Source organism: Gossypium hirsutum, chromosome D11 (genome assembly GCF_007990345.1).
Source record: "Gossypium hirsutum isolate 1008001.06 chromosome D11, Gossypium_hirsutum_v2.1, whole genome shotgun sequence".
NCBI classification, from domain to species: Eukaryota; Viridiplantae; Streptophyta; class Magnoliopsida; order Malvales; family Malvaceae; genus Gossypium; species Gossypium hirsutum.
In genome coordinates, this window is record NC_053447.1 from 67,796,332 (window position 1) to 67,823,820 (window position 27,489).

Consider the following 27,489-nt stretch of genomic DNA (forward strand, 5'->3'; position numbering starts at 1 on the left):
CCCCCGAATTAGCGTTGCCTGGCTTCCAAGGATCCCTAAAATCAGGCCTTAACTTTCTCTCCATAAGCATCCTTGGTCCGTAGACTGGTGACTCCTCTGGTCTATCATCTTCCACCATCACCGCCATATCCGCCATAGAGTGTTTCGCATAAGCCCTCGAAGCCCTTTTGTTCTTGTTGGAGTTGGAATCCTCAATTGTAAAAGTCTCTGTATCAAATATTTCAACCATTAATCAAACAATAACAGATAAACTTAACTAAATAGGAGAAAAAATCAATTTGTACGAAAGGGCTAGTGAAGTAGTTTACACAATTATTGCTTCTTCCCTGATCGGCCCGTTATAAAATTCAAAAAGTTTTGAATCCTTTTAGGGTGCGGCCCTTCTTCCTCTGTTTCCACGTCGATATCACGTTTTCGTTTTACAGGGGAAGTGCTGCCTGCGGATCCATCGTTTTCAGTAGAGTGATGATGGATATGTTCCAAGTTTGGAGAAGATTGAATGGTATGGCACTGCAGCTCTTTTATTTCTTCCAAATCTTTCTCATACATTATTCTAACACCACACTTCTTCACCTTAACAGAAGGATACCTTTTTGGAGAAGATTGGAAAGACATCTCAAGCGATAAATTCTTGGTTTCACATTTATCCTTTAATGATAATGGCGAGAAACATCGAAGAAAAAGGTGGTCCTTCGTTATGCGTCGTCCACAAAAATTAAGGAAACTGGAATCGACCATTCGACTATTTTTAACTTGAAAAATCGATCCATTACTACTAGATTGTCCAGAATATCTAGAATGGATATAAGTTGGACCACCAATAACCTTTATCTCGGAACCATCATCATCGCCGAAAATGCAGCAGAAAGCAACTCCAATCCACTGACTGTCATTCTGAATATTGAGAGGCAAAGGTATTTCGATTACAGAGCCGCCTCTTTGTTGGCTGAACCATTCTGGGATTTCATTTCCAGGTATAACAGCATCAAATCTTTTTCTTGAATTCGCAAATGCCTGCAAATTAAAACATCAGTCGTTCTTGAATTTGCAAAATAAAATATCGGTGGTTCTGTAACTAAAACCATGAAAAAGAAGAGAGAGATCAATCAACCTTAATATGTGTTTTCAGCAATGTTATTGGACTCATGTTCTCAGCCAATCTGTAGCTGTTAATGGCTAAAAAGTAAGACCAATTATGTTTCCAATCACTTGTCTTCCTTTTTAGTACCACGGGCAACGATTCAAGCTCTCTGCAATTACACACTCCAAGATATTGAAGATTGGAAAGACGAGCAAGAGACGCAGCTATGCTGGTGAAATTGTTACTATTAAGATAAAGAACTTTCAATGAGGATAGACCAGAAATATCACTAGGAATATCTCCTTCACCCATATTGCACAGGCCGCAACTTGACAAACTAAGTTCTTCAAGCTTGGAGAGTCCAGTAAGAGATGCCGGTATTCTGTTGAAATTGTTAAAGCTAAGATCAAGAAATGCCAAAGAGAATAGACAAGAAATAGCACTAGGAATATCTCCTTCACCAAGATTGCAGCCCCTTAGTTTCAACCTTGTTAATGAACTCAAACCGGATAATGAAGGTAGCATTGAAGCTATGGAATTCATCCTTCCTCTTTGGCTTACCTTGAAAAGAGAAAGGAGATTTCTTTTTAACTTGCACGGACCCTTGCATCCATCGAAATATAGAACTTTAAGATTTTTCAATTGAGAAATGAAGGGTGGTGGTTCTTTTATGGCTGTTTTACTCAAGTCAAGCTCTTCCAAAGATTCTGCTTGATGCAAACTCTCTGGCAAATATTCAACTTTATAACAATCACAAAGATCAAGAGTTTTCAGATGTTCCATTTTCCCATCAATCTCTGGAAACCTTGCAAGATTTGAGCAACCCGAAAGAATTAAAGTTTCAAGGGATTCCATTCCAATTTTGGTTGGAAGACTCCTAAGACTTTTGCAATCTCTTATATTCAAAAGTTTAAGTCTCTTAAGCACTCCAAGTGATGGATGAACATCTACTAATCTAGTACAGCCTTCCATAATTAAAACTTCGAGATATGGGGCTGTTGTGAAGTTTGGTGTCTTGATGAGATTTTGGGACCCTTTAAGGCTGATTATTTTCAACTTATACAAGGGCTGTCGAAAACAATAATAGATTAGAGAGAAAAGAGAAAACAACATAATAAACCTCATTATTATTATTATTATTATTATTATTATTATTATTATTATTATTATTATTATTATTATCTTGTTCAAATTTTAACCGTTTATAATATTAAACAAATTAATTGTTTATATTAAAATAAGCTAAAACATAAGGATTAGATGAATTTAATTCTTACTCTATTTCCCTTCCACAGTTGTTCAATGCGACTATATGGTAAGAGAAGTACGACAAGGTTGTCCGGTTGAAAGCTTGAAGGCAATGATCTTAAAGGATATTCTGTCCAATCTAAAAGTCGTAGCTCATTAGAAAGATATTTGAGATCATCACAATTTGAGACGCAAAGCACTCTGAGCAATCTCAATCTTTTCATCTTCGAGAAGACATCGTCACTCAAATTGAGAATCTTGCTTGATTCCCTAAAAATCACAGGCAAACAAAAAATGAGCATTAAAATATACAAGAGCATTCAATACCTAAAAGCTATGTTTCTCCAATACTATATTTTAAGGACTTTTATCGATCCGATACTTATATCTAACATGTGTCCAAATATAAGCATTGATATATGATCCTTCAAGAACTCTTTAAATACATGAAAAGGCCTTTTAAAAAAATCACACATACCCAATTTAGACATATATATCTATCAAACACTCACTTTTGACTTCGAATTACTTAAAGCTTTAGAAACTAGAAATAAATCTTGATTTATATTAGTGCAATGATAATGCATAATTCTATTTATTGTTATTGAACGAAACAGTAACACGTCATTAAAAATGAAATCAATTGGTTTTAATTTTAAAAACTTTTGATGACATATTAAAATCTTACTCTCTGTGATATACTATCCGTGCATCAAATATAAGCACTTAATTATAGCAATGATTTATCTCTATTGTGTTTCTTTTGAAAGATTAATGCGTTGCTAGATAAATTTCATAAATATAATATTAAATATTAAGCATTAAAGGTATTTTCATTGATTTTTATTGGATACTTTTACTAAAAAAAACCAATAACAATATTAATAATACAGTATGTATATTTTCTTACCTTTGATTGTCGATGATCATGCCTTCAATTACTTCTGTAACCTAAAAAAGTAAGAATAGAGAATAATTTATTTTAATTAAAGTAAAATATTTCCAATGAGAGGATTGAATTAATTACTTATTTTTTCAAATCCTTATTAACAGTTACCATCAACAAAAGGAATTTATCTCAATGCTATTGAACGTCACTTTTTTATGGACTGCTATATTAACCAACTGTACTAAGCTTTACTCCATTTTATTCCAGAAATAAAGTAAAACATTTTCTAATGAGAGTAAATCAATCAAATTGAACACTTATTTTATAAATCCTTATTAATATTTATATTCAACAAATGGAAATTATCTTAAAGTTACTCACTGTCACACACGGATTGATATGTCACTTAAGTTTTGGATTTACATCATATATTGATAAAAAGAAAACTTTGTATGTAATTTTTGTTGAATGATTTACCGTGTTTTTTGTTAGGACATGATGGACATCCCTTTCCTTCCACAATCTACAACATTTTCCAGGTTCATCAACACATTTTTCTTCAACAATTTTTCTTCCCATTTCTTGCAACAAGGCATGCATCCGCAAATATTGGTTGTCATCACTAACTTTTATGAGAGATTTCTTAATGAGAACATCGATTCCAATATCTGGAAAACACTCACAACCATCCAATACTTTCATTACCAAATCTTTCTCCTCCCCATTGAAAAAGCATGCTATATCTAGAAATATATTCTTCTCTCTTTCTTCCAATCCATCAAAGCTAATTCTTAGTGTGTCAAGAATTTCTTTGTTAGAATCTTGATTAAGTCTTTCGATTGCACTTCTCCATTGAATTATATCTCTACCGCACAAAAATGAACCCAAAACTTCAAGAGCTAAGGGGAGACCATCAGCATAATGTACAACTTGTTTAGAAAGGTCAATGAAATCATATTTCGGCGTTGTATCACTATCAAAAGCTTTCAAATTGAAAAGCCTAAGTGCATCGTTGGGATTCAGTGTTGTAGGCTTATACACATCATCGATTCGATAAGATCTGAGCAAATGTTCATCTCTTGTTGTTACAATGATCCTACTCCCTAAACTGAACCAATCACGCCTTCCAACCAAGCATTTCAAGTGTTGTACGTTATCAACATCATCAAGAACAACAAGAATCTTTTTTCTAGACAACCTATGGCTAATTATGGCATTCCCTTCATGAACATTGAAAAAATTGAAGCATTCATCTGGCAAGATTTGAGAAAGGAGTTGTTTCTGTAAAGAAACAAGTCCATGTTTGTTTGAAACTTCTCGAACATCAGCAAGAAAGCATTTACCTTCAAAATGAGGTAACATTTGAGTATAAGCAACTTTTGCAAGAGTTGTTTTACCGATGCCACCCATTCCGCAAATTCCTATAATGCGGACATCGTCTTCCCCAATGTTTATTTTCGAATGCAACTCCCCCAAAGGTAAACTAATTCCAACCAACTCATCATGAACAATCAGATATGTCTGACATAGTTTTGCTGAAATCTTCTTAACCATGTCTCCGATAAACTTTGATTCATGCCTACAAAGAAATTAATTTCAGATGTTATCTTTCAAATGCACTTTTTCATTTTAGGTAAGTGAATCATGAAATATAATGTAGTTGGAAGCAAACAAAAACAAGAATAAGACAGCAAGATCTGTTATAGCATCAAAATACACAACTTGCTCGTTAGTTGATGTAACGCCCACTTCAGATTTGTTAAATTTTGTCATCAATCAGTATTTGCATTAGTGGTTTAGTGTCTTAGTTTTGTTTGTGAGGTCTTGGGTTTAAGTCATGTTTTTATTTTGGGGAATTAAATTATTTTTGTTAGACCTTCTTGGTCAATTGTTTAGGTTGGTGGTGTTGGATTGGGTTTTGTTTTAAACTCTTAAAAAACGATGGTAAGTTAGCAGGTTGTTGGATTAGATTTGAGAGGGATTTTGTTCTTATTTTTGTTCTTTTATTATTTTTATTTTAGTTTTTTTTTTCTTTCCCAAAATTTCCCACCTTTGCCTCAACTTCGCTTCACGTTTTTGTTTTCTTCCCACTTCTTTCTTCGGTTCTTTTTTTTTTGTTTTTCCTTTTTCAACTTTTTTGTTTGGCTTCTTTACCTTCGTGTTTCGGTTCTTTTGTTACTTCTTTATGGTATAGCTTCTATTTGGTTGGCCCTAATCCTTAGCGGTAAGGTTCGATCATCTTTTACTGTGTTCTTTTGTGAAATTGTTCGTTGGGCATTTGGGGATTTCGGAATTTTGTTTGTATGGTGCGAAATTTGTATTTTTTTGTGTTATCTAATTAATCCGCTATGTTTTAGGAGAAGTTCAAGATGTGTTTTGTGTTCCTCCAGCGACTTAGGATTTGCATAGAAGCTGTTCGTTTAATGGTAAGTATGTGGATGTATTTTTGGAGGGTTGTATAAGCTCGGTTGTGGTCAATTCTTAGTTAGATTTTGCAAATCATTACTAAAATTGGTTGTGTTAATTGTCAATTTAGGTGGGGGATTACTCATTTTTGGAATCATATTCGGATGTGTAATGACCCAAAAAACAACAAACGACAAAAGTAGAAAAACTGCACTGTCGACGCCACACAGCCTAGTGAGAAATTGTCTAGCCACAAAGTCTGGGTCATTTGGACCCGTGTTGCCCACACGGTCGTGTGTGAGACCGTGTGGGCCCAAAATTTTGAATTTTTCCCTAGTGCCATAAACATCATTTGGGTCGAACGTATGTTATAAATTAAGTAAAATCTATAATATGCTATGTATGATTTGATATACGGTAAGCATGACTTGAGTTTGATATTAAGCATGTATGACATATACATTTCCAACATCTATTATTACTATATGTTTGTGCATTTAGGGATGGGATTGTGTATACGGAGGAAGTTTGAGCAGATATATTTCTACCGTATTTGGTGGCACAACCATACATATTTATGTAAACGGCGATAAATCGCTTAATAAACTGGCAACTCAGCTACAAATTATTTGAAAAGTGTCATACCGACGCTAAATGGTGTGTAGGGATGGATGAGTATATAATGTCATATATGGTGCCTTGGGATGGTTGGAGATAATGTGTAGCGGGTGGGGGTAGAACTATAAATTTGCATCTATTATGTTCTAATAAGCTCTGTTTCTAATATATGTAGATAATTCTCAATTAAAAACAAAGTTATAAAAAATAACATGCAATCCAAAATAATAATAATAATTTTTTTAGTCATTAAAACTAGGAAATAGAGAAGAAAAGAAAGAAATACCTATTATGTAAATGCCATCCCTTGATGTTAGCCACTTCAGTCAAAGCATTTCGCCACTTTTGGATCTTGTCTTTATTTTCTTTGCATCTTTCTTCGTGTTTGGCGAAGGCTTCTTCAACTTTTCCTTTTTGTTTTCTTAAATCAGAGGGATCCACATCGTAGAAAATTGGAAATACTTTATGATCCTTGTCATTTTTTTGTTTAACAATCTCCGCAAGCTCCTCCAAGCACCAACCTGAAAAGGCATAGGTTTCCGAAAAAACGATTACCGAGCACCATGATTGCTGAATTGCGTTGAAGAGTTCCGGTGCGATCTCTTCACCAGCTTCCAACTTTGGATCATCTCTAAAAGTGATGATCCCATTTCTATTTAGAGCATCGTAGAGATGATCCGTGAAGTTCTTGCGAGTATCTTCACCTCTAAAACTCAAGAAAACATCGTATTTCTTCTAGAAATGGATGAGGAAGTCGAAAGTAATGACGACATGAGGATGTATGAGAAGAAAAATATATGTGGATGTAATGTTCAAAATCAGAAAACAGATGGCTCAATACCTCAGAAACAAAGTAGAAGCAGCAAGCATATGAGGGAAAAACAGAGGACTTCGTAAGGAATTTCTGTGTACTTTGCCAAATGAATCTATCAGTATAATAATAGCTATGAAAGGGAGTAGGTGTGGAAATTCGGGGTTATAGGTGTGGAGCCTACAATTATTATAAAGTGAAGTGTTGGAAATTCTATTGGAAATTTGACGTTTTACTTTATTATTCAAAATAATAACTAATTAACTAATATTAATTAAGTGATAATTAATATAATTAAAATTCTATTAAAAATAACTCTATTTTATATCAATTAAATTAACATAACTTTTGTTTATGTCAAAAAAAAAATATTTAATAATGATAAATTATAATTATAATTATCACAAAATATTTTCCCTATATTTTATTCTTAAGGTTATATTGAAGCTATAACTCAATTTTAACATTAGTACAAGTTTTTTAAATTAATAATTGTAATTTTAATTGTAATTATTTTTAGATGGGTAATTATCACAACTTCTATTAAATTATACTTATTTTATTTTGATAAAATGTCTAAAATTACCCATAACTCTTTCCCAACCCTTATAAATGCCCTTCAACATGCTTGAACATACATACTCTTGTATTAGCAATAATATCGATGTCAACCGAGTTGAACTCAGTTAGCAATTATAATTTTTTTTAAATGTATAATTATCAAAAGTTTTATTTTGTTTCAACTTTCTTTAACCAATAATTCTAAATTAAATATTATAATTATTTTTAAATATGAATTTAATAATATGAATGAAAACAAATGGTATTCTCGTCAATTCAAAATCAAAATTCCTATTAAATTATAATTTATTTTTAAATATGAATTTAGTAATATAAAAAAAATAGAGGTTATTTTCAAAATTATTTTCAAACTCCTTGTTATATATATATATACAAATTACGCACTCATCTTCCTTTCTAATAAATTAACAAGTGCCAAATTATTCAACTCCGCTTGATTAGTGCTGTTCAAATCTGCTTTAACTTTACCTCCATAATACGCGGAGACCACGAAAAGCACTCATTCCTTAATACCATAGTTCCCACGACGCCACTATTGAAAACAAAGGCATTTCTATTAGTCAAAAGTCTCCAGCAGGCCATAGCAAAAAGATTACCCCATTCACAGAAAAAGCTGCTTGAGTTTCGGAGAAATTCACCGTTCTCCCATTTCCTAGATCCCAATAGACACCATCCACTACATCTTCCCAAATATTGGACAAAGCCCTCCAGAAAAAAGTTTCTATCTTTTCTTGATTTGTTCAACATTCATTAAAATAGTTTCCAAGGCTCTTTACCCATTGCCTTAACAAATTTGCATTGGCTGAAAATTTTCAACTTCGGTGGCAACAACTTCAATAGAGAAATTCCATCATGGTTTAGTCACTTTGCTGAGTTTCGAGTCTACAGTTGCACATTAACAATTTCAGTGGCATTAAAAAATATATAAACCAACACTTTAGTTTTAGCTCATTCATACATCTCACAAAGAAATTAAGGATGAGGAGATATCTAACTCTATTATTCGCCAACTATGGGATTGTGGAGGTGACTATGAGTTTTTGACGCCAATTAAGAGTTGCATTGAAAATCTTACATTTTTTAGGAATATTATTAAAGCAGGTTATTCCAATTAGCTTATCTAAGAAGTTGGCATAATTGACTTCAATTAATTGGTAGATGGCTCAATTGCCATAAATAAGAATGAACGAATAAAACAATAACCATGAATTGCTATTTGAGGTTGTTATCATCGAGATACTAAGTGTTGAGCATAGTTAAAATTTCGATTTCTGTAGGTATATATACTTCCCTCTAAATTGTTGATATACAAGGATAAAAGCTTCAACTTTTTGCACTTGAATAAGCTATTAGGAATTCTATTGGAAATTTGATTCTCACTCAATTTTAACTTTTCTAGTTTTGACAAATTTCCCAAAATAGATGGATAAGACCAGTGAAGTTGTTAATGTGCAACTATAAGACTTGAAGTTCAGCGATGTGACCAAACCACAATGGAATTTCTCCATTGAAGTTGTTGTCCCCAAACTTCAAAAATTTCAGTACTCGATACAAATTTGTTAACGCAATAGGTAAAGAACTATGGGAACTGTTTTCATGAATTTAGAGCCACGCAAGGAAAGATAGATTTTCCAATTGAGATGAAATGGTGCCTGCGATATTCATGCTTGATAAATTTAGATTGGTGACTTTGTGGTGTCTGGATCCGTATGTGAGACCAATTCGGTTATAAATAGAGGTAGAAGTAGACCAATTTGGTTATTAAGAGGTTGTAAGGATCATGAGTTATATGAGAATTCAGTTCTAGAATGGCAGATTGATCAGTGGTGATTTTGGGTGAATTCACAGACAAAATAGCCTCAAAGGTTGCTATTTGGCAGAGATTGAGATACACTGTAAAAGCCAATTCCACTAATTATCCTCTTGGATTTCAACACCTGATAAGGCTCTCACCCAAAAAAGAGCTCTAAGCTTGGCAAGAAAGAGAGTCTCACGCGCCAGTCATATCGACCATAACCCCGCTGCACAGCAGAGGAGCCACCACTGTTTAATATCACCTTTAAACATCCAGTCATTGCATTCAACAAAAAAACCAAGGATTGATCGTGATAGACAGCCTTCAATCCCCCCACCACGACAAAGTACAGTACCAAAAATTACGCATCAAGGAACAACTAAACAATAAATTGTCTGACGTTTCCAGATCAGAGCTACACCAAGTTGGGAAGTTGAGAATGAGATCAAAGAAATGCAAGAGAAAGTTGATACTTTGCAAGATCCCAGTTCGTTCATCGTCGAGAGAAAAGCTTATAATTATTCTCTTCTTTGAACAACATATTATCTTTAATATTTAAAACAAGGATAAAGTGCACTTTTAGTTTTCGTTTTGGTCCCCAAGTAACAAAATGATAACATGGTATTACTTATGTAAATGGTTATTTTTAAATCCTTTATCATATGGTCCCCAAGGTTTTGACATTGTTTTGTTTCTTTTGTCACTCAACCGATAATTGAGTAACAAAATAATAATATGACATTTTTTAATTGTATATTTTTTAATTGTATATTTTTAATTGTCATAATAACAAATTTAGCTCTTAATGTTGATATATTCTATCAATTTGGACATGATTATATATAAAAGTTATAAAAAAATTAAAACAATAAAAAATTCAAAAAATATATAAAAATAAGTAAGAATTCAAAAAAAATTATATAAAAATTAAAAAAATGATGAGAGATACATAAAAATATAAAAAAAAATTCAAAATTTTTAAAAATAAAAAATTGTTAAAATTATAAAATCAGTAGCCCACCACCACACATCAGTCAACATCTGATATATATTTTTTGTGTTTCAAGTGTCAATTGCCATGTAAATCACTAGTGGTTTATAAAGATGACAAAGGTTCACGACGATTGTAAAATCCCATGAGCAAATAGAAGTTGTAAATTAATGTATATATATATATGCCATTAATGGTTTAATGAGTAAAAAATCTATTAATATATATAAATTTGTTGTCCTTAATGATCATTTTGCATTTTTATTACATATCATCTCACCATCATAAGTGAGTTTGTCTTCAATAACATATCTCATCATTAATTTTATCTTACCGCAATAGTATTTAATTTTATTACTACCTTAACGGTATATTTAATCTCTTTAAAACTAATTTCACCACTCATCCAAATAAACCTTGTGTAAGTCTCTAGGATCTTATTTGCTTTTCGCTCCATAGCAAGGCAACTATTAATTTATTTGTAGCCTTAAAAAATTTTAATTTTAGGAAAAAAGTCAATATATAAAAGTCTTAAATTTTGTTATATATATTATAAATTATCACATGATAAGTTCTTTTTACTTTAGATAAATATAATAAGGGGAAGGATGACATGTAAAACTAACATAATTTTGAATGCTTTCTTAACTCTATTTTTGTAATTGATATTTTATATTCACATGTAATTATTATGTAATGTTATTTCAAATCGATTAAGTAAATTATAAAATGATCACTAAATTATTAATTTTTTTATTTAATCACTAAATTTTTTGAAATAAAATATTTTGATCACTTTTCCGTTAATTACAGTTTATTGATTTAATAACAAATTTAGCCTTCAAAATTTACTTTTGAGAAAAAAAGTTATTAAATGAATAGTGAGGTTTAGGGAATTGTATACAATTATTAAAAGAAGTTTGATAGGTAAATTAGAGAGGACAGAGCTTGGATGATATCTAGTGACTGAGATTTGGAGTTTAGATATACAAAGTTGAAATGAAGCAATGGTGGAGTTGGAAGGCAGTGTTATTAAATACTAAATAATTGTTTTGTGAAAATGGGATATTTTTACTTTTTTATCCATTCAGACATATTACTGTTCCCGTCTTCCTTTTCATGTTTTTATAAAAAAACAGATTCCCACCATTCTTTTCTCTTTGGTAAATGTTGATTGCTGAGACGACAATCTGTTTGCACATTCCCGAATTCTATGGACATCATTTTTTGCATCTCAATCAAAGGTTTGAAAAGTTGAAATTATATTTAGGATTTTATTTTACTTCCAAATGATATCCAAGTATTGAACTTTCATGCTCGTATTATGGACACGAATATATATTAAGAGTTCCGTCACATCAATCAATGTTGCGGATATAAAGAATACTTAATTATGGTAAATAAGAATCTATTTGTACAATTAAACAAAAACAGGGAAAAAGAGAAACTTAATTAAATAGGAGAAAATATCTTGAAAAGGCTAGTCAAGTCGTTTAACATTTGATAATTTCATTCTATTGGTTTTTAATTTGAATAGTTCATTCATTTAAAACAATCATAAATTGTGCATCAATTATGAAAGAAATCAGAAGAAAATTGTGCACTAATCAAATGCAATTTTCTTCACTTTTATCGCGTCTTTGAGTTGGAGGAAAAGATGGTCTAATTGAGATACACTTGAAAAGTTTAATGATGAATTGAAATGAATTCATTGTTATGTCATGTCAACATTGTTAAATTAATGGTTCCATCAGCATTTTGCATTTAAAAATTCATAATTTGACTCAATAAAATGTTGAGAGCCAAATTACTAAAAAGAAATGAATATAGGTCAACTTGTCAAATTTTATAAACACTAACAACCTTTTTTTTATCATTATGCCTAACTTTAAAGGTTTTATTTACAATACAATTAAATTACTATTTGAATTTACATTTGAAAAACAACGTTCATTTCAATATGTATAATTTACATTACATTACATGATAAAAACAACTTATTATATTTTGCTAATTCCCTAAATTCGTCCGAGCCTATAATTGCTAAGGTGTCCGCTTCCATTCCAACTTGATGACTTTTGTTGATCCCTCACTTGCATGATCCTTTGAGCAGACTTTCATGCTTCTATTGGTCTAGGGGACAAACATAAAACACCATCATTATTTTTGTTGCATTGAGATCATCTATATTAACTTACCTCAAATTGAGAAATTTTTGTTGATATCACATAAATACAATCATTGAAAATCTTACTTGTATCGACCAAAAATCATATTTTTATTTCTCTAAACAGTAAGTACATTAGTCAATAACAAAAATGAAATTATAGAATTTTGAAAAAAAATATTGGATATGAAAATGTCTCTGACATGGAAAAGATTTTCCAAATAATTAAAAGAGTGTACTTTATTTTTATATTTGAACAAGTGTTAAAAATAAATGTCTAAACTCAAATACTTTGTAAAAAAATATAAATTGAAGAGTTAGAATAATATTATTTATACTTCAAGCCATGAAATTTAAATGGTACTTTTATTAGAAGGAATTAAATCTATTTAAGTACTATTAAGGACTTATATTTAATCTTCTAAATATATAAAAAAACAATTTTGACTGATTAAATTGAACACATAAGTTGGTCTCAAATAAAAATAAAATGGTTTTTAACTTAGCCGAAATTATGATCTAATCCTCATTAAAGGATTTTCACCTTATTATTACCTGTATCGCCGTCGAAGCTATCTATTTTTCTCCACATTTCTATCTCAATTGATTATATTTACTTCAACCTAAAAATAAAATATAGATGTAAGTGAATATATATAAGGAGAATAAAATTTTAATAAATATCAAAATGTACACATTTCAATTTTGTAAAAAAGAATGAATTAAGTGAATAAAATTTTAAATGGTATTTTTTTAAAAATTTAGTATATAATAAAATGATCATATCTCTCATATGCAAATAAGTCTAGAATGATTACTTTAAATGAAATAAAAGATGTAAACAAGGTAGATGAGTAAAAAAAATTAGTAGGACAAGGTTGGTTAAGTAATTTACCATAGTTAATGCGTCTTCCCGGATTCGCCAATTATAAAAAATTGAAAAAAAAGTTGCATCTAAAAAAAATTAGTAGGACAAGGTTGGTTAAGTAATTTACCATAGTTAATGCGTCTTCCCGGATTGGCCAATTATAAAAAATTGAAAAAAAAGTTGCATCTGTTTTGGTTGCGGCCATTCTTCCTCCGCTTCATCGTAGATATTAGGTTTCTATTTTATGTGAGAAGTGCTACCTACTGATCCATGGTTGTGAGCAGAGTGTTGGTGCATGTGTTCAAAATTTGGAGAAGATTGAGTGGTATGGCACTGCAACTCTTTTATCTCTTCCAAATCTTTCTCATACACTATTCTAAAACCACACTTCTTCACCTTAACACTGTATCCCAAGAAAGACACCTTAAGCTCGTCGCATTTTTTATCTAAGCAATGTGTTGTCCATAAATTAGTGGTTTCACAGTCGTCATATTTATCCTCCAAGGAAGAATATAATTCACGAGACCAATAACGAAGAAAAAGGTGATCTTTCATTATTGGTTCACGCAGCCCCCAGCCTCTCCAATCAATCCGTCGATAATTTCTACCTCGAAAGATAGATCCATTACAGCTGGCTTGTTCAGAATTTCTACAATAGATATATGCTACACAACTGATATTTTTGTCATCCCTTGAAGCATCATTACTGACAAAAATGCAGCAGCAAGCAACTCCAATCCATTGAATATCTTTCTGAAGGTTGATCGGCAGGGGTATGTTAATTGAAGAGTCGCTTTTTTGTTGGCTAAACCATTCTGGGATTTCACTTCCGGGCATAATAATATCAAAATTTTTTCTTGAATTTGCGAATGCCTGCAAAATAAAACACAAGTCGTTTGGTAACTAAAACCATAAATTCTCAAGTATGAGATTTTGTAAGGGAGAAAATGGAGATTGATCGACCTTAAGCTGTTTTTTCAGCACTATTAATGCATTCATATTCTCGGCCAATTTGAAGCAGTTAATGGCTCTAAAGGCAGCCGAATCCAATAAATTGCATACTTCACGTAGTGTTAATGCATTGATATTCTCAGCCAATTTGAAGCAGTTAATCGCTCTAAAGGCAGCCGAATCCACTAAATTGCATACTTCAAGTGAAGAACAACCATCTAGACACACGTGTCCTAACCTTGTCGGTATCTCAGGCAACGATTTAAGCATCTTGCAATATGACAATCCAAGAAACTGAAGCTTGGATAGTCGAGTAAGAGATACAGGCATGCTGATGAAATTGTTACCACTAAGACCAAGATGTACCAAAGAGGATAGACCAGAAATATAACTATGAATATCTGCTTCACCAAGAGTGCACATGTTGCAATTTGACAAGTCAAGAAACCCAAGCTTCGAGAGTCCAGTAAGAGATGCAGGTATGCTGATGAAATTGTTACCACGTAGATCAAGATGTTTTAAAGAGGATATACCAGAAATATCACGTGGAATATCTCCTTCACAAAGATTGCAGTCCCTTAGACTTAGCCGTCTTAATGAACTCAAACCTGACAACAAAGGCAACATTGGAGCCATGGGAGTTGTCCTTCTTCCTTGGATTACCTTGAAAAGAGAAGACAAATTTGGTCGCAACTTTGCTTGCTGCAAATTCTCCGAGAAATTTTCAACTCTATAACAACCAGAAAGATCTAGAGTTTTTAGACGTTCCATTTTCCCATCAATCTCCGGAAACCTTACAAGACTTGAGCAACCCGAAAGAATTAAAGTTTCAAGAGATTCCATTCCAATTTTGGTCGGAAGAGTCCTAAGACTTTTGCAATCTCTTAAATTCAAAAGTTTAAGGCTCTTAAGCACTCCTATTGATGGATGAACATCCACTAATTTGGTACAGCCTTCCAAAATTAAAACTTCAAGATTTGATGCTGTTGTGAAGTTTGGTGTCTTGATCAAGTTTTGGGAACTTTCGAGGTTCATTATTTTCAACTTATACAAGGGCTGTTGAAGACAATAATAAATTAGAGAGAGAAGAGAAAGCATAATAATTCTCAATTTTGTTTTTGTATTTTTACCTTAATCAGAATTTAATAATTTATATTAAAATAAGCTAAAACACAAGGATAAGATGAGTTAATTCTTACTCTATTTCCCTTCCATAGTTGTTTAATGCGACTATCTGGTAAAAGAAGTGCAACAAGGTTGTCTGGTTGGAAGCTTGAAGGTAAGTATCTTAAAGGATATCCTGTCCAATCTAAAAGCCGTAGTTCATTAGAAAGGTATTTGAGATCATCACAATTTGATTGGCAAAGCACTTTGAGCAATCTCAAGTTTTTCATCTTCGAGAAGGTATCGGCACTCAAATTGAGCATCTTGCTCGATTCCCTAATAACCATGAGTAAAACAAAAATGACCTTCAAAATATACAAAGACATTCAATGTCTAAAAGCTATGTTGCATCGATAGATGATCAATTTCCATTGTAATGCAAAAAACTGAATCATTCCAAATTGGAATGAGAAGGAAGACAATGAGAGAGAGATATTTTATTTTCAAATGTTTTATTTTCTTTCCTTCTCACTTTTCGCAAGCAATAGTGAGGAGGGAAATATATTTTCCATTCAATTTTCCATCTTTCCACTCAGTTTTCCACCCGTTTGATTTTCTTTCCACTCTACCAAGCGAAGCCAAAAGGTTTTTTTGTTGTTATTTTTTATTGGATTTTTTTACAAAGAATAATAACAATACTAATAGTACATATTGATAAATTTATATGTTTTTTTTCTTACCTTTTATTGTCGATGATCATACCTTCAATCACTTCGGTAGCCTAAAAATAATAAACAATAAACAATAAGAAGACAAAATAAATGATCTAAATTGTACAATAAAACTTTGGAAACCTACATACATGTTCAACATTATTACAATCTTTTGGTCGAAATATAGTAAATAAAATATTTTCTAATGAGAGTAATTCAATAAACTTAAACACTTATATTACAAATCATTATTAATATTTATAATCAACAAATAGAAATTATCTCAAAGCTACTCAATGTCACTTACGGATCCATATGTAAGCCAATTAGACTAAGTTTGGATTGACATCATATATTGATAAAAAGAAAATTTTGTATATAATTTTTGTTGAATGATTTACCGTGTTTTTTGTTAGGACATGATGGACATCCTTTTCCTTCTACAATCTACAACGTTTTCCAGGTTCATCAACACATTATTCTTCAACAATTTTTCTTCTCATTTTTTGCAACAAGGCATGCATCCGCAAATGTTGGTTGTCATCACTAACTTTTATGTGAGATTTCTTAATAAGAATATCGATTCCAATATCTGGAAAAAACTCACAACCATCCAATACTTTCATTACCAAATCTCTCTTCTCACCATTGAAGAAGCATGCTATATCTAGAAATATATTCTTCTCCCGTTCTTCCAATTCATCAAAGCTAATTCGTAGTGTGTCAAGAATTTCTTTGTTAGAATCTTGTTTAAGTCTTTCGATTGCACTTCTCCATTGAATTATATCTCTACCGCACAAAAATGAACCCAAAACTTCAAGAGCTAAGGGGAGACCATCAGCATAACGTACAACTTGTTTAGAAAGGTCAATGAAATCATTTTTCGGCGTTGTATCACTATCAAAAGCTTTCAAATTGAAAAGCCTAAGTGCATCGTTGGGATTCAGTGTTGTAGGCTTATACACATCATCGATTCGATAAGATCTGAGTAAATGTTCATCTCTTGTTGTTACAATGATTCGACTCCCTAAACCAAACCAATCACGCCTTCCAACCAAGCATTTCAAGTGTCGTACATTATCAACATCATCAAGAACAACAAGAACCTTTTCACTACACAACCTGCGGCTAATTATGGCATTCCCTTCATGAACATTGAAAAAATTGAAGCATCCATTTGGCAAGATTTGAGAAAGAAGTTGTTTCTGTAAAGAAACAAGTCCACATTTGTTTGAAACTTCTCGAATATCAGCAAGAAAGCTTTTGCCTTCAAAATGAGGTGACATTTGAGTGTAAACAACCCTCGCAAGAGTTGTTTTACCGATGCCACCCATTCCGAAAATTCCTATAATGCGGACATCATCTTCCCCAATGTTTATTTCAGAATACAACTCCTTCAAAGGCAAGCTAATTCCAACCAATTCATCATGAACAATTGGATATGTCTCAACAAGATTTGCATTCAAATTGACCTCCTGCAACACCTAAACTTGACGATTCTCACAATCAACCAACGCATCAACCACACGCTTTAACGGCAGTACACCAGTCGACAAACGAACCGACGAGATGACCGCCTCATATTCCGACGGCAATCCCGCAAGCACCACTTCAACCTTCTCTTCATCAGAGATACGCGAACCAGACGCATCTAACATAGCACAGAGATCTTTAATCTTAGCAACATAAGCTTTAATAGAAAGGTTACCTTTCTTCAAAGAATGAAGCTCATGCCGAAGTCTCGATTGCTTGGCGCTAGTATCAGCCGCAAACAGATTAATGGCCATACTCCATACGTCACAAGCCGTGCAAGCATCATCAAAGGAGGATTGATGAGAAGAGCTTACAGTCGACAAAAGCCAGGACGTTAGAAGTCGATCTTGCTGCATGAACACCTGAGCCGCCGGATTTGGAGCACGCGAGCCATCGGGTAGAAGATTGAAATGTGATGGTGGAGCAATAGTGCCATCTAAGAATCCTGTAAGTCCATAGCCATCAACTATCAGTTTTACCTGTTTGCGCCATTGAATATAGGTACCGTCATATAAAATAGAAAAAAATATCTAGCCAAACAGATAGCAAAATATAAATGGAAAAACTTCTTTTGTTTCTTTTGTTTGTTTATTCAAAAACCTTTCTATCTGAATACACATGTTCAGTATTTATAGACATGAGTAACTGCTCCATATTGAGCAACAACCTTCACCGGATACATAACTAACAAACAACCTTCAATACTCTAATACTAAAGCCTACCAGGAGCCTATCTTGAACTATGCAGGGAATTAATTGAGTTGAATTTGTGTTTAGAAGCTGGAATGCTTCTAGATTTCAACTTGTGCACTACCAAATCAAAACTAACCCGGGTCTGATTTTCACAAACACAGTGCTCTAACTTTTCAAAACCGACATCTAAAAGAGAACCTCCGCTCCAAACGAGTTAACTTTGACTCCATAATAGACGAGGGATGTCTGATTTCACTAATCAATGTAGAACCTTCAAAAAGAAAATAAAGACTGTCGGTTCTTTTACCTTTTAACAAAACGAGAGTCCCACGAGACACCTTAATGTCGCTAGACTCGATATTGATTCTGCAACTTTTTGAGTCTAAATTACTTAAGGAGATGGGATTCTTTCGTAAATCAAGTACATATCTAACATCTGAGAGTGTCCTAATCGTCCCATCGTGCATCCTAATTTTAATAGTACCAATACCAATTACCTTACCAGATGAATCGTTCCCGTATGCTCAGCTCCACCTTCAACCGAACTGTATGTGGAGAACCATTCTCTGTTGGGACACATGTGAAAAAAACATTCCGAATCTAGGATCCACTCGGACATAAGCTCAAGACTATCGCTTGTTAACACTAATAAAAAATCATCACCGCTTTTGTCGACCAAATTAGCACGAGCCACACCTTCCTCATTGCTCTCAATAACCCTTTTAATTCGCAGTTTATAACAATCTCCTTTGATGTGACCTAACTTCTTACAATAGCGACATCTTACAATAACCCTTAATCATGCAAGCTTTACTGTGGTCTCGTTCTTTCCTCAACCTAACTCCACCATTCTTCAAAGGCATACAAAATTTATACCAGCTCACTAAAGTTGGTTTCCGATTGCCAAATGTTGACCCCAAATGAATCCTCGAACCAGCTTCTCATTTTTGTTGCAATTGTTTAAGTGATCACCTAAAACAAGACCGTACAAAGATTGATCGGTCTAAAATGAGATAGTCATTCCGGTCTTGCCACCTTGGGAACCAACACAATAAGCGTTTGATTCAAAATAAAGGCAAACATTTGATAATTTCATTCTATTGGTTTTTAATTTGAATAGTTCATTCATTTAAAACAATCATAGTTGTGCATCAATTATGAAAGAAGTCAGAAGAAAATTGTGCAGTAATCAAATGCAATTTTCTTCACTTTATCACGTCTTTGAGTTGGAGGAAAAGATGGTCCAATTGAGATACACTTGAAAATTTTAATGATGAATGAAATGAATTGACTATAATGTTATGTCAACACTGTTAAATTAATAGTTCAATCAGCATTTTGCATTAAAAATTCATAATTTGACTCAATAAAATGTTAAGAACCAAATTACTAAAAGGAAATGAAAACGGGTCAACTTGTCAAATTTTATAAACACTAAGAACCTTTTTTTATCATTATGCCTAATTTTAAAGGTTTTATTTACATTACAATTAAATTACTATTTGAAATTACATTTTAAAATCAACGTTCATTTCAATAAGTATAATTTACATTACATTACATGATAAAAACAACTAATTATATTTTGGTAATTCCCTAAATTCGTCCGAGCCTATAATTGCTAAAGTGTCCGCTTCCATTCCAACTTGATGACTTTTGTTGGTCCCTCACTTGCATGATTCTTTGAGCAGATTTTCATGCTTCTCTTGGTCTAGGGGACAAACATAAAACACCATCATTATTTTTGTTGCACTGAGATCATCTATATTAACTTACCTCAAATTGAGAAATTTTTGTTGATATCACATAAATACAATCATTGAAAATCTTACTCGTATCGACCCAAAATCATATTTTTATTTCTCTAAACAGTAAGTACATTAGACAATAACAAAAATGAAATTATAGAATTTTGAAAAAAAATATTGGATATGAAAATGTCTCTGACATGGAAAAGATTTTCCAAATAATTAAAAGTGTGTACTTTATTTTTATATTTGAACAAGTATTCAAAATAAATGTCTAAACTTAAATACTTTGTAAAAAATATAAATTGAAGAGCTAGAATAATATTATTTATACTTCAAGCCATGAAATTTAAATGGTACCTCTGTTAGAAGGAATTAAATCTATTTAAGTACTATTAAGGACTTATATTTAATCTTCTAAATATATAAAAAAACAATTTTGATTGATTAAATTGAACACATAAGTTGGTCTCAAATAAAAATAAAATGGTTTTTAACTCAGTCGAAATTATGATCTAACCCTCATTAAAGAATTTTCACCTTATTATTACTTGTATCGTCGTCGAAGCTATCTATTTTTCTCCACATTTCTATCTCAATTGATTATATTTACTTCAACCTAAAAATAAAATATAGATGTAAGTGAATATATATAATGAGAATAAAATTTTAATAAATATCAAAATGTACACATTTCAATTATGAAAAAAGGAATGAATTAAATGAATAAAATTTTAAATGGTATTTTTTAAAAAAAATTAGAATATAATAAAATGATCATAGCTCTCATATGCAAATAAGTCTAGAATGATTACTTTAAATAAAATAAAAGATGTAAACAAGGTAGATGAGTAAAAAAATTTAGTAGGACAAGGTTGGTTAAGTAATTTACCATATCTAATGCGTCTTCCTGGATTGTCCAATTATAAAAAATTGAAAAAAAGTTGCATCCGTTTTGGTTGCGGCCCTTCTTCCTCCGCTTCATCGTAGATATTAGGTTTCTATTTTATGTGAGAAGTGCTACCTACTAATCCAAGTTTGTGAGAAGAGTGTTGGTGGATGTGTTCAAAATTTGGAGAAGATTGAGTGGTATGGCACTGCAACTCTTTTATCTCTTCCAAATCTTTCTCATACACTATTCTAAAACCACACTTCTTCACCTTAACACCAAAGCCCATGAAAGACACCTTAAGCTCATCGCATTTTTTATCTAAGCAATGTATTCTACATAAATTAGTGATTTCACAATGGCGACATTTATCCTCCAAGGAAGGATATAATTTATAACGCGACCAATAACGAAGAAAAAGGTGATCTTTCATTATTGGTTCAGGCAGCCCCCAGTCCCACCAGTCCCATCCACCATTTCTACCTCGAAAAATATATCCATTACAGCTGTCTTGTCCAGAATTTCTACAATAGATATTTGCTCTACAAAGGATATCCTGTTTGTCATCCCTTGAAGCATCATTATTGACAAAAATGCAGCAGCAAGCAACTCCAATCCATTGACTATCTTTCTGAAGGAGGATAGGCAGGGGAATGTTAATTGGAGAGTCACTTGTTTGTTGGCTAAACAATTCTGGGATTTCACTTCCGGGCATAATAATATCAAACATTTCTCTTGAATTTGCAAATGCCTGCAAAATGAAACACAAGTCGTTTGGTAACTAAAACCACAAATTCTCAAGTATGAGATTTTGTAAGGGAGAAAATGGAGATTAATCGACCTTAAGCTGTTTTTTCAGCACTGTTAATGCATTCATATTCTCGGCCACTTTGAAGCAGTTAATGGCTTTAAAGGCATCCGAACAGAAATAGCCTACTTCACGAAAGGCAGCCGAATCCACTAAATTGCATACTTCAAGTGAAGAACAACCATTTAGAGACACTAGTCCTATAGTTGTCGGCATCTCAGGAAACGATTTAAGCATCTTGCAATATTCCAATGCAAGAAACCCAAGCATGGATAGTAGTCGAGTAAGAGATGCAGGTATGATGATGAAATTGTTACCACTAAGATCAAGAGACCTCAAAGAGGATAGACCAGAAATATCACGTGGAATATCTCCTTCACAAAGATTGCAGTCCCTTAGTTCTAGCACTCTTAATGAACTCAAACCTAACAGCGAAGGCAACATCTGAGGCATGGGATTCTTCCTTCTTCCTACGATTACCTTGAAAAGAGAAGACAAATTTGGTCGTAACTTTGCTTGCTGCAAATTCTCCGACAAATTTTCTACTCTATAACAACCAAAAAGATATAGAGTTTTTAGACGTTCCATTTTTCTATCAATCTCCGGAAACCTTACAAGACTTGAGCAACCCGAAAGAATTAATGTTTCAAGAGATTCCAATCCAAATTTGGTCGGAAGATTCCTAAGACTTTTGCAATCTCTTAAATTCAAAAGTTTAAGGCTCTTAAGCATTCCGATTGATGGATGAACATCCACTAATTTGGTACAACCTTCCAAAATCAAAACTTCAAGATTTGATGCTGTTGTGAAGTCTGGTATCTTGATCAGGTTTTGGGACCCTTTGAGGTTCATTATTTTCAACTTATACAAGGGCTGTTGAAAACCATAAATAATTAGACAGAAAACATAATAATGCTAATTTTTGTATTCTTTACCTTAACCAAAGTTTAATCATTTATATTAAAATAAGATAAAACAATGAGTTAATTCTTACTCTGTTTCCCTTCCATAGTTGTTCAATGTGACTAAATGGTAAAAGAAGTGCGACAAGGTTGTCCGGTTAAAAACTTGAAGGCAAGTATCTTAAAGGATATCTTGTCCAATCTAAAAGCCGTAGTTCATTAGAAAGATATTTGATATCATCACAATTTGAGACACAAAGCACTTTGAGCAATCTCAATTTTTTCATCTTCGAAAAGGTATCGGTACTCAAATTGAGCATCTTGCTTGATTCCCTAATAACCATGAGCAAAACAAAAATAAGCTTCAGAATATACAAAAACATTCAATATCTAAAAGCCATGCTAGATCGATATTACTTTTTTAAGTATCCATATCTAGCACTTATATCTATTGCATATCTGAATATGGTATTGAGATATGATTAACATATTAGACAATACTTTATCTAACATTTATATTCGACTTTTAATTACCTAAGCCTAAAAAAACTAGAACTAATATTTTGATTTATGTTTGGTGCACTGATGTATAGTTCTATACATTACCAGTGAACCAAATGGTGGCATGACCTGAATTTATTTTTAAAAACTTATAATGACATGTTATAACCTAGTTCATTGATATAGATTTTCATTACATCAAATATAAACCATTAACATTAGCAAAGACAATGACACACCTCTTTATAATTTCTTTTGAAAAAGTAATGTGTTCCTATATAAATTTTATAAATAGAACATAAAAGAAATTAAGCTTTAAGGGTGTACTTGGTTGAGTGGAAAAGTTAAGGGATATGAGGATGAATTGTGTTTGGTAAAGAAGAAAAGTGAGATGAAAAAAAAGGGAGAAATGATCATTTTATATTAGTGAGAAGGGACATGTATTATCTTTCAATTTTCTGTCTACTCTGACAAGCAAAGTCAAAAGGTCTTTTTGTTGTTGTTTTTTATTGGACTTTTTACAAAAAAAAAAAATAATAACAATACTAGGAGTACATATTGATAAATTTATATGTTTCTTTTCCTACCTTTTATTGTCGATGATCATGCCTTCTATCACTTCAGTAGCCTGAAAGTAATCAAGAATCGATAATAAGAAGATAAAATTAATGCTCTAAAATTATACGATAAAAATTTTAAAATTTTACATACATGTTCAACATTATCGCAATCTTTTGGTCAAAATATAGTAAATAAAATATATTCTAATGAGAGTAATTCAATAAAATTAAATATTTATATTACAAATCATTATTAATATTTATAATCAACAAATGAAAATTATTTAAAGTTATTCGATGTCACTTAAGGTCGATATATAAACCAATTAGACTAAGCTTTGGATTTACACCATATATTGATAAAATAAAATTTTGTATGTAAATTTTGTTGAATAGATTACCGTTTTTTTTGTTAGAACATGATGGACATCCTTTTCCTTCCACAATCTGTAACGTTTTTCAGGTTCATTAACACATTTTTCTTCAATAATTTTTCTTCCCATTTCCTGCAACAAGGCATGCATCTGCAAAGTTTGGTTGTCATCACTAACTTTTATGAGAGATTTCTTAATGAGAATATCGATTCCAATATCTGGAAAAAACTCACAACCATCCAATACTTTCATTGCCAAATCTCTGTTCTCACCATTGAAAAAGCATGCTATATCTAGAAATATATTCTTTTCCTTTTCTTCCAATCCATCAAAGCTAATTCTTAGCGTGTTAAGAATTTCTTTGTTAGAATCTTCTTTAAGTCTTTCGATTGCACTTCTCCATTGAACTATATCTCTATCGCACGAAAATGAACCCAAAACTTCAAGAGCTAAGGGGAGACCACTAGCATAACATACAACCTCTTCAGAAAGCTCAATGAAATCATCTTTTGGCACTGTATCACTATGAAAAGCTTTCAAATTGAAAAGTCTAAGTGCATCGTCTGGATTCAATGTTTTAGGCTTATACAAACCATCGACTCCGCAAGATCGGAGTATATGTTCATCTCTTGCTGTTACAATGATTCGACTCCCTAAACCAAACCAATCACGCCTTCCAACCAAGCATTTCAAGTGTTGTACATTATCAACATCATCAAGAACAACAAGAACCTTTTCACTAGATAACCTGCGGCTAATTATGACATTCCCTTCATGAACATTGAAAAAATTGAAGCATCCATTTGGCAAGATTTGAGAAAGAAGTTGTTTCTGTAAAGAAACAAGTCCACATTTGTTTGAAACTTCTCGAATATCAGCAAGAAAGCTTTTGCCTTCAAAATGAGGTGACATTTGAGTGTAAACAACCCTTGCAAGAGTTGTTTTAGCGATGCCACCCATTCCGCAAATTCCTATAATGCGGACATCATCTTCCCCAATGTTTATTTTCGAATACAACTCCTTCAAAGGTAAGCTAATTCCAACCAATTCATCATGATCAATTGGATATGTCTCACATAATTTGGCTGATATCTTCCTAACAATGTCTCCGATAAACTCTGATTCATTCCTACAACGAAATAAAAAAAAATGTTTTTATCTTTCAAATGCTCTTTGTCATTTTTAGTTCAATGAATCATGAAATATAATATAGTTGGAAGCAAACAAAAAGCAAGAATAAGACAGTAAGATATATTATGGCATCAAAATACACAACTTTCTCGTTAGAATTCTTAATTAAACACAAAATTATAAAAAATTACATGCAATCTAGAAAAAAACAATTTTTTAGTCATTAAAATTAGGAAATAGAGAAGAAATGAAAGAATTACCCATTATGTAAATGCCATCCTTTGATCTTAGCTACTTCAGTCAAAGCATTTCGCCACTTTTGGATCTTGTCTTTATCTTCCTTGTACCTCTCTTCATGTTTGGCAAAGGCTTCTTCTACTTTTTCTTTTTGGTTTCTTAAATCGGATGGATCCACATGGTAGAAAATTGGAAATACTTTATGTCCGTTAGCATTTTTTTGTTGAACAATCTCAGCAAGCTCCTCCAAGCACCATCCTGAAAAGGCATAGGTTTTTGAGAAAATAATTACCGAGCACCATGATTGCTGAATTGCTTTGGAGAGTTCGGGTGCGATCTCTTCGCCAGCCTCCAGCTTTGGGTCATCCCTGAAGGTGACGATCCCACTACTCTTGAGAGCATCATAAAGATGACCCGTGAAGTTCTTGCGAGTATCTTCACCTCTAAAACTCAAGAAAACATCATATTTCTTTCTAGAAATGGGCGAAGAAGTCGAAGGTAACGACAACATGAGGATGTATGAAAGGAGAAGGATATCTTTATCTGGTGTTCAAAATCAGAAAATAGATCGCCCGATCCTCGCAAAGGAACTAGAAAAAGTAAGTATATGAGCATAGGGGCGGAAATTAGGGGTCAAAGATTAGTGATGGATGTTCTTCCCAAGAAGAATCCAAGAAGGTGAGAGTTGGCACAAAATTAGGGGTGAAAGATGAGCGATGGATGTTCTTTCCAAGAAAAATCCAAGAAGGTGAGAGTTGGCACAAAATTAGGGGTCAAAGATAAGTGATGGATGTTCTTTACAAGAAGAATCCAAAAAGGTGAGAGTTGGCACAGTGGAGGCTATTAAAAATTAGGGGTCAAAAATGAACATACCTATTTTGAACGATTAACACGCACAATTGACTCCGAATTACCTAAATCTAAAAAGTACTAGAACTAATATTTTCATTTATATTTGGTGCACTCGCAATGTATAATTTTATGTATTATTAGTGAACCAAATGGACGCATAATTAAGGATGAAATTACTTGAATTTATTTTAATAAAATTGAATGGCATGTTATAATCTAGTTCATATATTGTTAATTATCAAATATAAACTTTTATTTTTCATAAAAAAGAAACATCTCTCCCTATTTTTTTTTTTGAAAGAATAATGTGTTACTTGATAAATTCATAAATTAGCATTCAAATATTAAGTATTAAGTTTTTTTTTTGTTTTCATTATATATTTTTTACAAAGTAAAACTAAATAATAATATTAATAATATTAATAATACACATCGATAAAAGTAGATATATACTTTCCTAACTTTTATTGTCGATGATCATGCCTTCAATCAATAAATAGGTTTTTTCTCAAAGCTAGTGAATATCACTTTTTAGGTATTGTTATATAGATGAATTAGAATAAGCTTTAAGTTTATATTATATATTGGTTAGAGATCCAATAAAAAAATTAGTATGTAAATTTTGTTGAATGGCTTATAGTGTTTTTCGTTAAGACACTATGGATATCCCTTTTTTCTCACAGTTTGTAGCGTTTTTTCGGTTCATCAATACATTTTTCTCTATTAATTTTTCTTCCCATTTCTTGCAACAAATCATGCGTCCAAAAATATGTGTGTGTTCATTGACTTTTATGAGAGATTTCTTCATAAGAACATCAATTCCAATATATGGGAAAAACTCACAACCACCCAATACTTTGATTACAAGATCTTTCTCTTCTCCATTGAAGAAGCATGCTATATCTAGAAATATATTCTTCTCCCTTTCTTCCAATCCATCAAAGCTTATTTGAAGTCTATTGAGAATTTATTTATTAGAATCTAGTTTAAGTCTTTCGATTCCACTTCTCCACTGAGAAGCATCTCTACCGCACAAA

At 32.2% G+C, this 27,489-nt stretch overlaps 2 protein-coding genes and 1 long non-coding RNA gene across 5 annotated transcripts; 1 reads left to right on the forward strand and 2 right to left on the reverse strand.

Moving 5' to 3' along the window:
* On the reverse strand, positions 1-2,586 carry LOC121223469 (disease resistance protein RUN1-like). The gene is made up of 4 exons (XM_041104964.1): positions 2,359-2,586; positions 1,112-2,149; positions 309-1,014; positions 1-207 (listed from the first exon to the last, which is right to left on the reverse strand). The coding sequence occupies exons 1-3, from the start codon at positions 2,551-2,553 to the stop codon at positions 313-315; spliced, it is 1,935 nt and encodes a 644-aa protein (XP_040960898.1). The 5' UTR covers positions 2,554-2,586; the 3' UTR covers positions 1-207; positions 309-312.
* Positions 2,587-5,308: 2,722 nt separating this feature from the next.
* LOC121223470 (uncharacterized) lies at positions 5,309-5,887 on the forward strand. Its single transcript, XR_005920800.1, has 3 exons — positions 5,309-5,442; positions 5,576-5,644; positions 5,755-5,887. It is a non-coding gene; the product is annotated as an uncharacterized lncRNA (long non-coding RNA).
* A 13,986-nt stretch (positions 5,888-19,873) lies between these two features.
* Positions 19,874-26,153, reverse strand: LOC121223471 (TMV resistance protein N). Of its 3 annotated transcripts, none has more exons than XM_041104968.1 (5): positions 22,890-23,031; positions 21,929-22,768; positions 21,091-21,838; positions 20,739-20,817; positions 19,874-20,161 (listed from the first exon to the last, which is right to left on the reverse strand). In XM_041104968.1, the coding sequence occupies exons 2-3, from the start codon at positions 22,745-22,747 to the stop codon at positions 21,200-21,202; spliced, it is 1,458 nt and encodes a 485-aa protein (XP_040960902.1). In that variant the 5' UTR covers positions 22,748-22,768; positions 22,890-23,031; the 3' UTR covers positions 19,874-20,161; positions 20,739-20,817; positions 21,091-21,199. The 3 variants fall into 3 exon arrangements, with proteins under 3 accessions (XP_040960902.1, XP_040960903.1, XP_040960901.1); XM_041104967.1 differs by lacking the exons at positions 19,874-20,161; positions 20,739-20,817; positions 21,091-21,838 and adding exons at positions 23,886-23,926; positions 24,260-25,361; positions 25,624-26,153 and having other exon boundaries at positions 22,634-22,768; positions 22,890-23,130; XM_041104969.1 differs by lacking the exon at positions 20,739-20,817.
* Positions 26,154-27,489: the final 1,336 nt, after the last annotated feature.